General features: G+C 47.2%; 1 protein-coding gene; it reads left to right on the top strand.

Annotated features, from left to right (window-relative positions):
- Positions 1 to 1896: 1896 nt before the first annotated feature.
- Positions 1897 to 3810, top strand: CHC_T00003221001 (hypothetical protein). XM_005714634.1 is given in 4 exon segments: positions 1897 to 1908; positions 2038 to 3192; positions 3241 to 3714; positions 3715 to 3810. 3 exon segments carry the CDS (start codon positions 1897 to 1899, stop codon positions 3712 to 3714), a joined length of 1641 nt encoding a protein of 546 aa, XP_005714691.1. The 3' UTR covers positions 3715 to 3810.
- The last annotated feature ends 10488 nt before the right edge of the window (positions 3811 to 14298 follow it).

Raw genomic sequence — 14298 nt, 5'->3', positions numbered from 1 at the left:
AGCGGAGAGGGGCAAGGAAAGAGAGGTGACATGTGAGGGGGTGCAACTGTGTGGAAAGGCGGGGAGGGGCGAAATGCGGGAGAAGGGTGACAGCAGGATGGGGGTCGTATGTGAAAAAGGATTGACGACTGGCGAGTGGCGCATGGAACTGGCGACGAGGGTTGAGTTGGGGAGTGGGTCGGCATGAGAATGCCAGGTGTTAAGATAAAGAGCATGGATAGGGGAGATGGGGCGCGATAGATGAATTAGGATTGGACTTGTGACGGAGGTGCGTGGAGGGACACCATTTCCAAGCGTGGAAGAGGACTTCAAGCCATTGCGGGCTAAGCTTATAGGCTTGATAACGGAGACAAGGCGCGATGCAAGCAAGACGGCTCGGAACTTGCAGGCCGTGCGGAGGGAGATGGGGGCGGGGGGTAGGACGTGAAGCGGATGTGATGTGGCCGGGCTTGTGCTTGGCTCTGTTACGTGTCCACGTGATTGGCTCTGTTATGTGTACACGTAAACATGTTGTCATTTTGGATGCGTGTACGCGTCAGCGACGTGTACGGTGTCAGGTACCTGAATGATGATATTAAGGTTGTCCGTAAAATAACGCTTGTTTTTTTCCATTTCCTCACAAACTCGCTAGGCGTAATTGGGCGAGCCGCGGTGGCTCGCCCAAAACTCCAAACGTTGACAGCTGGCATATTTTAATTGGCTCGACTATCGCTTGGGCAAGCGACGATTTGGGCAAGGGGTCGATATGGGATTGGACCCCACTGCTGCATTCCGGGCAAGATTGCGCTGAAGAGAGAAAAGCGCAATCTGCGACTGTGCTCTGGCGTCCAAAGCCAAGTGTCTGGGCACGCTGTCAGCACGATGAAAATCTGTAAAATTTGTAGCGGTTTTTAGGAACATTCTTGCCCAAACATTTTTGGTTTGGGCGAGAATCCTGGGCAATTTCCAAACTTTAGGAATGGTAGAGGCGCGGTGGGGTCTGCCAATCTTGCCCAGTGGTCTAAAATTTGGTGGTGGAAAAATTGGGCAAGGATTTTCGTCTGCGGTCGGGGTCACCCTAAAGTAAACCCGAGTTTGAAAATTGAGATATTGGGCGCCTCCGGAATTTTTTTTTTTTTGTTGCATGTGGGGGGGCGATCAGGTGCATTTTTGCAGTGATCAAGAGGTGAAATGGCAAAAGCCTAAACGCAAAATGGCCCTTGAAAATTTCCACCACGAGTTTTGCGGACTGACCTCCAGCAAGGTACTGTACCTGCCCGTAACAAACGAAAGTCTGGTCCATCGCTGTGCCGCCACGTGCACCTACGCGAATACTCGTTGAAGCGCATATTGTTGTACAGTAGCTCGCCACAGGGATAGAATGGTTCTCAGTCGAAAGGGCATGTTAAGTGTCTTAACTTAAGACACACCCTGAGGGTGTGTCAGTCGAAAGGGCATCATGTTAAGTGTCTTAACATGCCCCGTTTTTCTGCAGTTTGCTTTGCTTTGCCCAGAGAGGTGATTTGGCGTGCTATGATTGGCTCTTACGTTTTAATTTTTGAGTTTAAGAAAAGCAAGGGCTTACGAAGCATACGGTATTTGTTAAGAATTTAAAAGTATTCCTGGCAAAACCGGGCAAGGCAAGCAAAAACCAGCCTGTTACTGTAAGACACACCCTGAGGGTGTGTCACTCCTGGAAAACTCACATGCCCCGAGTTTTCGGTATGCTGTGAGTTCTGCCAAACGAGTTATTTGAAAATTTTTCGATAATCCGAGCAACTCGCCGCCAAAACACGTATTTTTGTGACTTTACGAAAGCTACTTCGTCCAATAGGAACGCTCCGGACCGCTGCCGTCCATACTTGGACGGCTGGCATTGGGCGACGTATCTAGTCGGACCAAAGCTGAGAGTTTTGTATGCGCACCATCGTAGATTTAACTATTAATCAGTAATCTACGCTGGAGGTGTCGGCGTATCGCGCCCACCAGTCTCGGACTGAAGGACATGAACTGGTTTGACCGGGCAGCCCGCCCCCTCACACACAGAGACGAACATAGTCTCCATCGCGTACAAGTGATGCTCACGTCGTTCATACACGTAATTCTTTTCGCCTCCTACCCACTCACAGCATTGTTGTTGCTTTTCGTGTAATCTTTACTACGAGTGTTGCTACAGTACTATCTCCCCCATCGAAGCGAACACACGAATCCACCCTTTGTCTCCCGCAATCAATTCCCGTCCCTCAAAACCTCTATGCCGCGTCAGCAACAACTCGGCCCCCGCTCTCTCGCCCTTTCCATATCCTCCTTTCTGCCGCACCTGTAGCATCGCTTTCCCCTCGCAACCAATCCTTCACCATGGATACCGCCCTACTTCAGCCAAAGCCGCACGCCTCAACCACCACAACCACCACATACGGCTCACTCCCCACCCGCCGCCGCACAGAATTCCCCCAATCCTCGCCGCAGGAGCGCCCGCCCCTCACCGCCCGCCACTCCTCTGGCCCGACTCCTGTGCCCCGTCGCGTCTCAGGCTTCTCCGATCTCGGCATTTCCGTGTGCGGCGGCCAGCTCACCCAGCTGCAGAACGGCCTTTCTCTAGGCCTGGGCGGCTATTCCTCGTGGGTCAACCTCTTTCTCATCTTCGTCCCCTTCGGCCTGGTGGCTGGCTTTCTCAACGCACCCCCGATATGGACCTTTTCGCTCAACTTCGTCGGCATGGTCCCGCTTGCCATGCTCCTGGGAAAGGCCACGGAGGATATCGCCGAGCACACCAATCAGACCTTTGGCGCCTTGGTCAACGTCACCTTTGGAAATGCTGTCGAGTTGATACTGTGCATATCGGCCCTGCGCGCTGGGAAGATGGAGCTTATCCAGAACACCATTGCGGGCTCTGTGCTGAGTAATTTGCTGCTTGTGCTGGGAAGCGCCTTTTTCTTTGGCGGCCTGCGCTATCGCGAACAAGTAGTCTTACCGGCCGTGTCGGAGGCGAACGCTGACTTGCTCAGTTTCGCCGTCTTTGGCTTCTCCATCCCGGCGCTGTTTGCAATGGCCCTGCCGGAGAGCGCGACGAAAGCAGACGCCGAGGAGCGTATGTCTCTCGTCACCAGCATATGCCTGCTCCTGATTTACTGCATGTATTTATACTTTCAGCTATATACGCATGCCGAGCTGTATGAGAGCGGCGGCTCGGCGGCGGATATTACCAATGACGTCGAAATATTTGGGATTGAGGAGGAGGAGGCACAGGACGAGGTGGAGGTGGTGGATGTGGCGAGCTTGCCGGTCGCTCTGGGGATTCTGATCGGGATGGTTGTGCTGGTGGCGTTCTCTTCGGAGATGATTGTGGATTCGATTGATGGGTTCTCCGTGCGCGTCGGACTGGGGCAGAAGTTCATCGCGGTCGTGCTATTGCCGGTGGTGGGTAACGCGGTGGAGCACATGAGTGCGATCTTTGTGGCGCGACACAACAAGATTGACTTGTCCATAGGGATTGCGTGCGGAAGCTCTGTACAGATTGCGTTGTTTGTCGCACCGCTTCTCGTGGTGGTCAGCTGGATGTTTGGGAATGAGCATTTGACGCTGAATTTTCAGCTGTTCGAGACTATCTGTCTTGGGTTCAGCGTGTTTGTAGTGAACGCGACGTTGAGAGACTCACGGTCAAACTGGCTAGAGGGGGCTGTGTTGGTGATGTGCTACTTCATCTTGACGTCGGCGTTTTACTTGATGGGGTGAGCAACCTCTTGCTGCGTGGTTGCTCTCAGTGGTATGGGAGGCCATGATGGGCCGACTTGTTTATACTTTATATTTTACTGTAAACAATTCTACTGTGACTGATTGGTGCTCAGCAAGGTACCCTGCTGGTCCATCTGTAAGCTCTATCCGAGTTAAGTCAAACGCATTCACATGTCCGGGAGACCCCTTTCCCTCGATCTCACCTCTACAGCTACGTCTGTCCAAGATATCGCTATAGCGATACATCATGCCGTCCCGGAATGTGCAAAGGTGCAAACGAACGCTGCGGGCCTCTCGTGCCCACATATTAGGCGCCGTGTCTCCCTTTCATTCGTCTCTGGAATAAATCCATCCGTCCTTCAAACCGTGCTCTATACACTCCGCTCGCATGAAATGGAACGCGCCCTACGTTCACCTACTTTCATAGTCCTAAGATGCAACACTCACAGAACCTTGGAGACTGTCCGCCTCACTCCTGCTTCCACTGCCCACCTTAAAAATCTTGGCTTGCCACCAGCCACCCACGCCTACTCATCTCTTTCATGTAATAGCAGTTGTTCGAACTTATCCGTCCTCACTTGCCAATTGCCCGCCATTCTATATTCCGTTCTTCTTCTTTCTATCTTCCTAGTCTTTGCCTCGGAACCAATTCCTTCTTCTCTTCCGACCACAATTGCAAGGCCTACATTTTCTCTTTGCGAATATCCGTTCTACCTGGAGTTTACAAACTCGACGGGCCACTGATTTCTGCTCGTGCTTTTTCGACAAGATTGCCAAAAGCTCTCTTCTTCTTTCTTTCCCCTATTCACGTGTGTGCCTTTCTAGTTCGGTTTCCATTCTTGTTCTTCTTTCTTTCTTTCGTCAGTGGCAAGCTAAAACTCCGCTGGCCTCTCGTCGTCACGCCAATGTCCAGCGTAAACGCATTCTCATCTTTCATGACAATCCGTCCGCCGGGGATTTCCCTGCCCGCAGTTGTCGAGCAAGTCGAATACTATCTTAGTCCACAAAATTACTTAAACGATAGTTACTTGCAGAGTCTTGCACTTTCTGATGGATGGGTACCAATTGCTGCCGTTTGTGAATTCAATCGCATGAAGCGTCTGTGTGCCGGAGAGCCCTTCGAAGTCGCTACTCTATTGCGAAAGCACTCCCGCACTGTGGAAGTTGATGCCGAAGCTCGCCATATTCGACCAATTTGGCGCCTACACCCTTGGAAAGCCTTTCATCCATCTCAATGTGTACCGTCTCCACACCACTTTTCGTACAGTTGTTGGGACGCAAGTTTGACTGTTGTCACGATATGGTATCCCCCTTCGTGTCTTTATCCGATGCCTACTTGCTACTCGCCAAGCCTTCAACCTTCAGGGCCTTCAACGTCACAAAATATGTCTCAGGCACATCCTTAGGGGCATTCTCATCAACAACATCACTAAAGCGATCAAACGCATTTTCATGAGAGCGTAAAAGGAATTGGAAGTGTTTCTAGGAAGTAGATTAAAATTGCAGTCCCTCACATGGACCTGACTATATTCTACATCAACCTTGGCATTCATCTTCGAGTGCAAAGTTCGCACGTTTGGCAAGCTGCGAAGGGCCACAGCATGTTACTGCTTCAGCTTGTTTTCCAGTGCTTTCGACGCCTTAAACATCCTTTTTCCCGCGATGTTTGCGATCATGGGATGTCTCTGTTTTAATTGCAAGCATGACATTTCTGGAGCAGCCGTCAACAATTTAAATATGACTCGTGTCTATCAGACCATTAGTCATCACCTGAGGACAAAACTTATTTTATTTTTTCTAGACAACCAAACTCGGGATTTCACTTGTGTTTTTTGAAACCAGAGGCCATCACCACAGGTAAAGCATTTTCTTGTCGATTCTAGCGAAAATCAACTTGTTGATGCTTATAAAGGTGTACGAAAGAAAATGTGGCCCCACAGTAAGCATTTTCTTTAGGCTACTTTTATACCAGTATCACAGAAACATGTGCTCGAGTGCTGCTTATTCGGTTCTAACTTTAGAAAAATGTAAAACCAGTCAATCTACGAATGAAAAATAGAAACCGTGGGCATCAAAGTTGAAAAGAAATAAAATTCGCAGATTTCTATGTTATGATAATGCTTGGTCGGATAGACACTAGTGTCTATTTGACATCCTGCCTCATATGAGGATCAAATCCTCACATGAGGCAGTGTTTTAGCGGGATAGCGCATAGGAACCGCAACGCCCCAGAGCCCATTTCCCACCAAAAGTTGCCCATTCGTGTCCTCTATAAACGCCCCTAAAAAGTTTTGGCACACGCCAGTCGATGATGAAGTTACTCGCGAGTTTGCATCCGTCGTCCGCCTTAAACTAACACCCTAACTATGCCTACCGATCTGCGCCTCTCTCGGGGTACATTAATCCATGCCCTGGCATCCCGAGTTCTGGGCAAAAGGACGGCAAAGAAAGTCTTTGGTACACAGTACACTGACACCCATTTGGATGGTAGGGTCTTGGATGTTCACTCAAAACTTATCAAGAACCGAACTTACCTCTATATCAGGCGCGCATTTGTTTTTAGTACAGAAGCAAATATTGTAACACTTCCTCTGAGTTCTGTAAAGTTAGGAACTCTACAAGATTTGTCCAGACAGGCAGCCTGTCCCGAGGACAATCCTCTATATGTGTTTAACTGTCTCTTTGAAGAGGAAAATACGACCCCCTCATCTGATGCAATTTCAACGTTGCCTACAGAACCCAGTCCACTTTCCAACATTGGAACAGGTCATGGAAATGATATCATTACTCGACAAGCCCACATGCATAGTGGGACAGAAGGTCCCTCGTGTGACATACGTGCCACAGTGATACTCCCACAGCCCCGAAATACGCCAGAAGATGACATAATTGCTCACAACCAAGTCTGGAAGCTTTCATCAAATAGTGGCACGCTCAATGGACCCGTCACAGGATTGGCCTGTAAAATACAGTGTCCTGACGGCACATTTATTCAAGAAGGCGCCGCACCGCATATGTTTAATGCCATGGACTGCTTCATGGCTATGATGCTAGTGACCCATTTAGCGCGTATTGTCGAACTCAAAAATGATAATTTGCTGAATCGCAGCAGTTTACCAACTACAACTGGAGAAATTATGCGATTCTTTGGAGTTTTAGTTCTCATGACGAGAGTACAGTTCGGTAATAGACGTGATTTATGGCGGCGAGACTCTGGGAGTGAATATTTACCGTCATACAATTTTGGAAAGGCTATGGCGCCCTCAAGGTTCGAATTGTTACGAAGCTGTATTCGATTTAGCAAGCAGAATGCAACAGCACCGGTGGGTCCGAATGCCGAAGAACGGCACCAATGGCAACTGTGTGATGATTTTATAGTTGCATTTAATGCGCACAGGCAGGCGAATGTATTCCTATCGGAACGTCTATTCGTTGATGAGTCGATGTCACGTTGGTACGGTCTAGGCGGCAGCTGGATAAGCATTGGATCCCCACACTTTGTTGTGCTTGACCAGAAACCAGAAAGTGGGATGGAGATTCAAAATATCGCTTGCGGCAGTTCGGGTATCTTGCTTGGTTTGAAAATCGTGAAAACAGCAGCCGAAACAGCACGAACATCCTCGGACGAACACAATAACGGCACAAATGTATTGGTGGAGCTGGCTGCACTGTGGAACGGCAGAGAGCGAATCATTTGTGCAGATTGCCACTTTTGCATTCGTGGATGCCGCTGAAGCACTGCTGGGGATGAATCTCCGGTTTACTGGTGTGGTGAAAACCGCCACCTCTCGCTTTCCGATTGGTTACTTAAATCGCCTGCCAATGTATGATAAGGGAGATTCTATATCTCTTATCACGAACGTAACGGTCAATGGGCAGAGCAAAAAAATCGGGGCAATTTCGTGGCTTGACCGCAATCGAAGGACATTCGTCACAACATGCGGGAATATGCAGGAATCTTTTTCGCAGACCCGCACGCGATAGCGCCAATTTGGAGATGGCGCTTGTCCTACCGTAATCAATATTGAGATGCCTCGACCTGTCTTCGAGTTCTTCGACGTTGCTGGCATTATCAACCAGCACAATCGTGTGCGACAAGACAGTTTAGATTTCGAGAAGAGCATCGAAGTGAAGGAATGGAGCTTCCGTATGAATAGCACTGTGTTAGGAATGGTTTGTACTGATGCATGGTATTTATATAAGTTTGGACGGCGAGGTCGCCCGATGATGTCACCCCACAGCTTCTGGTGTCAATTAGCCACGGACTTGATCAACAACTCGTGGGATGAGACAGGTGTACGACGGCGGGCATCCAGATCTTCGTCTGGATCTGACAGTCCAGATGCAAGTGTCGTATTGGGACAGCCTCGTAGTGGAACTGACGTTCATTTGACACGTACTAAGCGACTGCGACACACCAGAACAGGACGCGTACGGGGCGCTCGTATGCAGAACAAGTGCAAATTATGTCCTAAGAAGACGAAATGGATCTGTTCTAAGTGCTTGGACAACGGGGGAGGTGAGATATTTTTATGTCATTCCCAAACGCAGCGTAGTTGTTTCGAGGCTCACTTAGACGTGGTTCACGACTAGATTAATATCCCCAGCCCGGCGAAGTTGAGCTCAGCAACGGTATTTTGTACGTAAAGAACAGTTTTGAGCATTTATGAGAGTGGGCGATTGCAGTGAAGTTGTTTGGATGATTAAGTTTACGGGGGCAGCGTTCGTACGATACAGCGAATTTTCCACAGATGAGTACAGATCTATGAAGTTAAATGCTTTTTTGATGCAGGTAAAATGTATTGACATTGATAGTCTTTAAGTGGACTGGATCTGCGTTTAAGAGAAGCTGGGAACTCTTTCGAGTTCATCCTCATTTGAGGATATGCGATCCTCAAATGAGGAAAAAATGTCAAATAGACACTAGTGTCTATTGGACAATGCGCCTCATTTGAGGCTTTCGCCTCATATGAGGCTCTTTTGCCACTCCGATTCTGGCGCAAAGAGGGAGAACTGAAAGCCATACTTACCGCGAAACAGTAACAGTAAGAGTAAAAAACAATGTCCAAGTCCCTTGAAGGCACCTAGAATGCACGGTATTTAGGAGGGTCTTTATAATGCTCTGACAGAAAGAAAAAATCCTCACAGTCGATCAAATGGCCTCTGCCACTTCAGATCTGCGATTGGTGCGAGGAGCGCACATCTATGCACTCGCAACAAGAGTCCTGAAGCACTCAGTAGCCACAAACCACTTTGGAATATCCTTTCACAAGACCAATGTTGATACATTAAGGAATACAATAAAACGCTTCTAAGTGGCATAATATTTGTATTGATGGCGACTGGGCCGATGGTGGTTTACTTCGTGCTGGAAATTATAGCTGCAGTGAAGAGGCATGTAACAGGGTACTGCAGTCATGTTCGACACTTCGACAGGGCGTAACTAATGTTCTGAACCGTGAGGATGCTATTATATTCCAAGCCTCAGATGAGGCTCTTTTCGCTTCAAATGATTAAAAACGTCCGTCCAATAGACAGTAGTGTCTAAGTGACAAATGACCTCATATGAGGCCAGTTTTTTAGGCGGGCTTTTCCAATTCAAATAATTGTATAATTTTATGGCTACCGTAATGAACAGTGTGGTGCAGGAACGATGGCTCCTTCTTTACTTGTGATCTGTCTTCCTCTACGCCCGTTAAAAGTTCGTGACATTTTTTGCGCACTGTAGCCAAGCGTGAACATTTTCTGAAATAGTGACATTCACGTTCCCACAGTGTGCATAGAGCGATGTCACTCCTTGGAATCGCGCCACACCTCGAAGGTGATTTTTTTGCACTCTGGCAAAGCGTGAAAGCTTATGAAATAGTGACACTCACTTTTTGACAGTGAGCAACGTGATATCACTTTTGGAATCACGCGGTGGATCGCGTGGCATTCACTATACGCCCCCCAGATATCACGTTCTCTCCTAGAAACGGCAATCCAGCCCTCGACTCCCCCTGCAACCCTCTCCGCCCTTGCACTATCTGTCTTCCCTTGTGAGCAGCCCTTCCTTCCCCCTTCGATTCTCCGTTTATTCACTGGACTGCACCGCATCTCCTCTCCTTTCGGACAAGCTGATTACCCTCTCCCGCTACAATTCCCATACCCGTCACATTTGTTTGCTGTATTTGATTATTACTGTCAGAACCTAGAGTTCTGAATTCTGTATTTGACATGATGTTGTGGCAGGTTTTGAACTTTCGAAAGAACTACAAATACACAAAGGCAGTCTTCTGAGACATTCCTTCACGTTTATTCCGTATGAGTGAACTAGACGTTCATGAATATGATTTAGAGTGCTTTCATTTTTACGAGTCCTCATGCGAGTCCTCATGGGGACTTTTCTCATGAGAATTCTTTAATGACCTTCCCCGTTGCAATACCATTCCGTTTTGTCGTTCAATTTCTGCATCTATTACTTTGGCTCCAAACAGAATTTCTGTCGTGTGCCAACGTATCCAACATGCTTTGCAAACAGCTTGACGGCAAACACTACACCATTTTCTGGTTCTGCGCCCTCCTCGCCTTTTGTGTTTTTTCTCGCCTATCTCGAACACATAAGACAAAGAACGTAAGCTGCAATACACACTCTTTCCCGCTTTCTTGGCGTAGGCTTCAATATTGGACAGACGTCGTTCTCGATCGGACTGCCTGTTGTATTTTGCTATTATATTGCGATTGTACAGAGGACTAACAGACGTAGTCGAAATAGAATCTGGTACCTGTCCCGAAACAACCACATCTGTTGTCGAGCTGTTATACTTTTCGTAAAACTCTTGTGCTAGACGCCTTGCAAAATCCGCGAAAGAGCAACACCTGGAGACTTTCTTTCGTATTGCGTTATATCCAACGGGCTTTTCCACTTTTTGTACACATCTGTATCTGGGAGTGAACTATTCCTTTTTGCGATAGATAATATGTGTAAACCTGCAACGTTATTGATTTGAGAGCATATGAGACGTCCAATGACACTAATTATCCGATTGTCGGAGGCATTTGTGTAGGTTAAACATTAGAGTGCCCTCCTAAACTCATATACTTCTCCTTTCAGGTGGTTCCAGAAAACCAAAGCTGCTGGTCGTATCATTCGGGCGGGGGTACGAGTCCTGACTCCTGAGCAAGCTGTTTGTACGCGTGACTTAAACTGTAAAAATTTGCGTATGAGAACAGATCCGTTGTGTAACTTTCTTTTAACATTTCATCGTACTCCTTTGGGATATGCTATGCTTCTTTCTCGATCCAAGACAAGCAGCTCAGTGTCAAGGATCGTATGCAATTAATGTACTTACTTTGTAGAGATGTACTGAATTGAAGGAGAGTGGCCTAAATAATCTCTCGTACTCTACAGTTGCTGCCTTTCGCAACCACAAAGAGTTCATGCTTCACATTCATTGTGCATGCATGATGTAAGCCCTGAGATCTATACACCGGTGTCGGCACGAGCTTAAAAACTTTATCCCTCGCATATGAGCCACTCCCGGTATTGTTCAAAACAGTCAGTTCTGAAAAAGATTGAAGCCACACTCTTGCTGCCTCAATTGTGTTGGGAGTGGTCATGGTATTAATTTAGACCCCTGCTACAAACGAATCTCCCTCAGCATTCGAAAGAGCAATCACCGCGTCTGGAGAGTCAACAAGGGCTGGTACTGTAGCCAAACCCACCAGACCCGTCGCTCTTACATATTCAATTGTCAGTTTTTGGCAGGTCTCTGAGCTTGTAAAATTTATACAGCTGGTAGCCGAAAGATGCATGGCGACGTGGTTGTCAAAGAAATAAGGAAGTGCCCTTAAAACCTGCTCTTCGTTGACCGATCCCTCTCTCATGCCCGGAGTACTCACCAGAGTCTTCATCATCCATGAATTGAGAGATGTTCTGTACATTCTCCTCCGAGAAGCAGTTTTATGAGCCTCTGTGATGATGAAGTCCTCGTTCTCTTCGAACGCTGGAACCGCAATTTCTTCTGTTCCGTCGTAAATTCTGTCACGTAATTGCAATAGATTCTGAATCAGTATTTGCGTCCGTAAGGAGAACGGCTGCCTCCGATTCACATTGCGAAAACTTTTAAGGATTTCTTTTCTTGTCCAGAATTGCAGCGCCTCAGCTGTGCAAGATTTCAGTACATTGATAGCATATACCAAATTGCTTGTATGAGGCTTGTTCAAAGCTCTGATATTCAAATTTGATAACACACTACTCCATTTAGATTTAAGTACGTCGGTAGCCTCCCCTGGATGCTGTGAAAGCCTGTTGGCGTCCGCCACAATCGAAAAGTTTGACAATATGTTTCCTAGTACCTGCATGTTGCTGTCGAAGTCAGCGGCAACTGATGTCAAAAATCCGTGTGTCGTTCGTTACGTGCACTGAAAAGCTCTAGCGAGGAACCATTCTGGATCTTCGGATTGTAGTAGCGTGTAATTCTTGAGCAAATTGAAGGACTGGGATACTTTGTACGATGGTAAAAAAGAATCTCTGATCTCGACGGTTCCCTTCGCTTTGCACGCCCCAGATACAATCCTTCACTTCTATCGTAGAGGACCTGAAATTCAACAATTCTTACAGGCCTTATCATTCTCTTGAAGGAAGACTTCGGGACAAGTACAAATTTGTTACTGTCAAACATTCGCAGGTTGTTGTGATAAATTGCAGCCACTCGGCCTCAAAACTCTCTCTGTATACTGCCGCCTTAATTCTTTTCCCGCCCCAGGTGTCGATTTTCGATGCGCTTTGCATATTGCACGACAGCCCTTCTCGCCAACGACCATGCCTTTATGTCTCTTCCTTACTGGGCCATCTCCGAAGACAAACGGATAATCTAGAGTTCTTTTGTGAAAACCCCATCGCACAGAGCTTATCATTTATGAAGTCAATAGTTCCTTTCGAGTTGTAGCCGCGATTTGCAGCAAAAATTGAGTCAGTAATCTTTGAGATACTACCGTTGGTTAGAACGTCTTGGATCAGTTGGACTACACGTTGCCAAATATGAATCGCTTACTCTCGCGGTCTTGAGTAGTGACTCGCAAAAAAACAGGGTTCAGAGCTGGGCACATCTCGTTGTTAACAGGTCCCAGTGCTTTTTGGGGGTTATTGAGATGGCTCAAATTGGTAAACTGGGAAACAGCTCTTGATCTTAGTCTTTGGTGATCGTCATCCAGGCTGAAAACCGTCACTCCCGCTATGTAAAGAATGCCTCAATTCACAGCGGCCGTTCTTAGTTCCATTTGCGTTATCAAGGAATTTCCGCGTGTAGATTTGTTTGCCCAAAGGTTTCCGGAGACATGAACGCGCTGTCTGCTCTCTGCTGTACACGAAACCGCCGACCAGACTCGAGCATAGGGCTCCCCGCTGATTCCTATTTGAAAGAAAACCTTTCCGTTCTTCGGCTCCGTTATACACGCAACAGAGGCTCCGTAAGATACCGCCAGTACATGTAGAATTATGAAATCCTTTAGTTCAGTAACACTGACACATTTCTCATCTCGCTCGTGTAAGACAGGATTCACAATTGCACGCAGCTTTTCAAGCAAGGCCGTTGTAAGAAAACATCCATAATAGATAACCGAGAAAGGTTGGTCTCCGTCAACAAGCTGCTCTCCGTTTGCAGAGATTGTAATTCCTTTGTTACGTTGGCGAGAATGGAGTTTGCTTCCGTAACAAATCTCAATCCTAGCTTTTCATCCACACTGTCAACCACCAATTCAACTTTCTCAAATGGTGATCCGTATATCCAATCAGACAATCCCCCAGTTCTTTGTGATTTTCCCCGCCATTGTAGATATTCATTATCTGAAAAAACGTCCTCTTTGTCGCTTTGATCATCGAACAAATTATTCTCATATCCATGCACTCACTGAGTTCATTCGTAAAAATATCGGACCACAAGTCCTCCGATACAGTACGGGTTGCCCCTATTTCATTAGATTGATTCGAAACGGAGTGACGATTGACCTGACAAAGTCCCTGCTCTCTTTGAATATCCATTACCTCTGTATCAGATAAATAATTATTGAATCTATTTTGTCCTTCTCCTTCTCTATTGTCGTTCGCGGTCGATGATGATGAGCTGGAGTGCAATCGCGTTTCTTGAGTCGATCCACACCGAAAACTGGGATCAGATGAGTGGTCACTAATTTGTGAAGAGTCACTGCCATTGGAGGATGCCACAGGAGAATCAAAGCAAATCTTCCTGACGTCCATATCTCTGACCTCATTCGAGGCTAATTTATGACCCTCATCCATTCTGACTTCAAAATCAGGGTCTTGTGAACCGTCAAAACCCGTAGCAGAAATCACATTACTTCTAAAATGGCCGGCGGATGCATCCGAGCGACCAACGTAATTTACCTCATCCTCATAGCTTTTCTCGGAATGGGAACATTCTCCAGCTGAACCCTTTCTCTTCTTCCATGAGGGAGGAGTAAGCTCATACGCAGAGATTTCTCTTGATTCTCTCATTACTGTATGTGTCATAAGCTTCCAGAGCAGCAAAAAAGGGCGACCGTTTCACGAGGAGAAGCATTCGTCAGTCAGAAAGCGGCAGCGGG

The sequence above is a fragment of the Chondrus crispus genome, genomic scaffold, assembly GCF_000350225.1.
Source record: "Chondrus crispus Stackhouse genomic scaffold, scaffold_18, whole genome shotgun sequence".
NCBI classification, from domain to species: Eukaryota; Rhodophyta; class Florideophyceae; order Gigartinales; family Gigartinaceae; genus Chondrus; species Chondrus crispus.
This window is presented reverse-complemented; position numbering and strand designations above follow the sequence as displayed.

What these genes read in the sequence shown, in the direction of transcription:
- CHC_T00003221001 (XM_005714634.1), top strand. An exon ending in CGGCGGATATTACCAATGAC is followed by an intron (nt 3,193 to 3,240) that starts GTCGAAATATTT and finishes GACGAGGTGGAG; the next exon opens with GTGGTGGATGTGGCGAGCTT.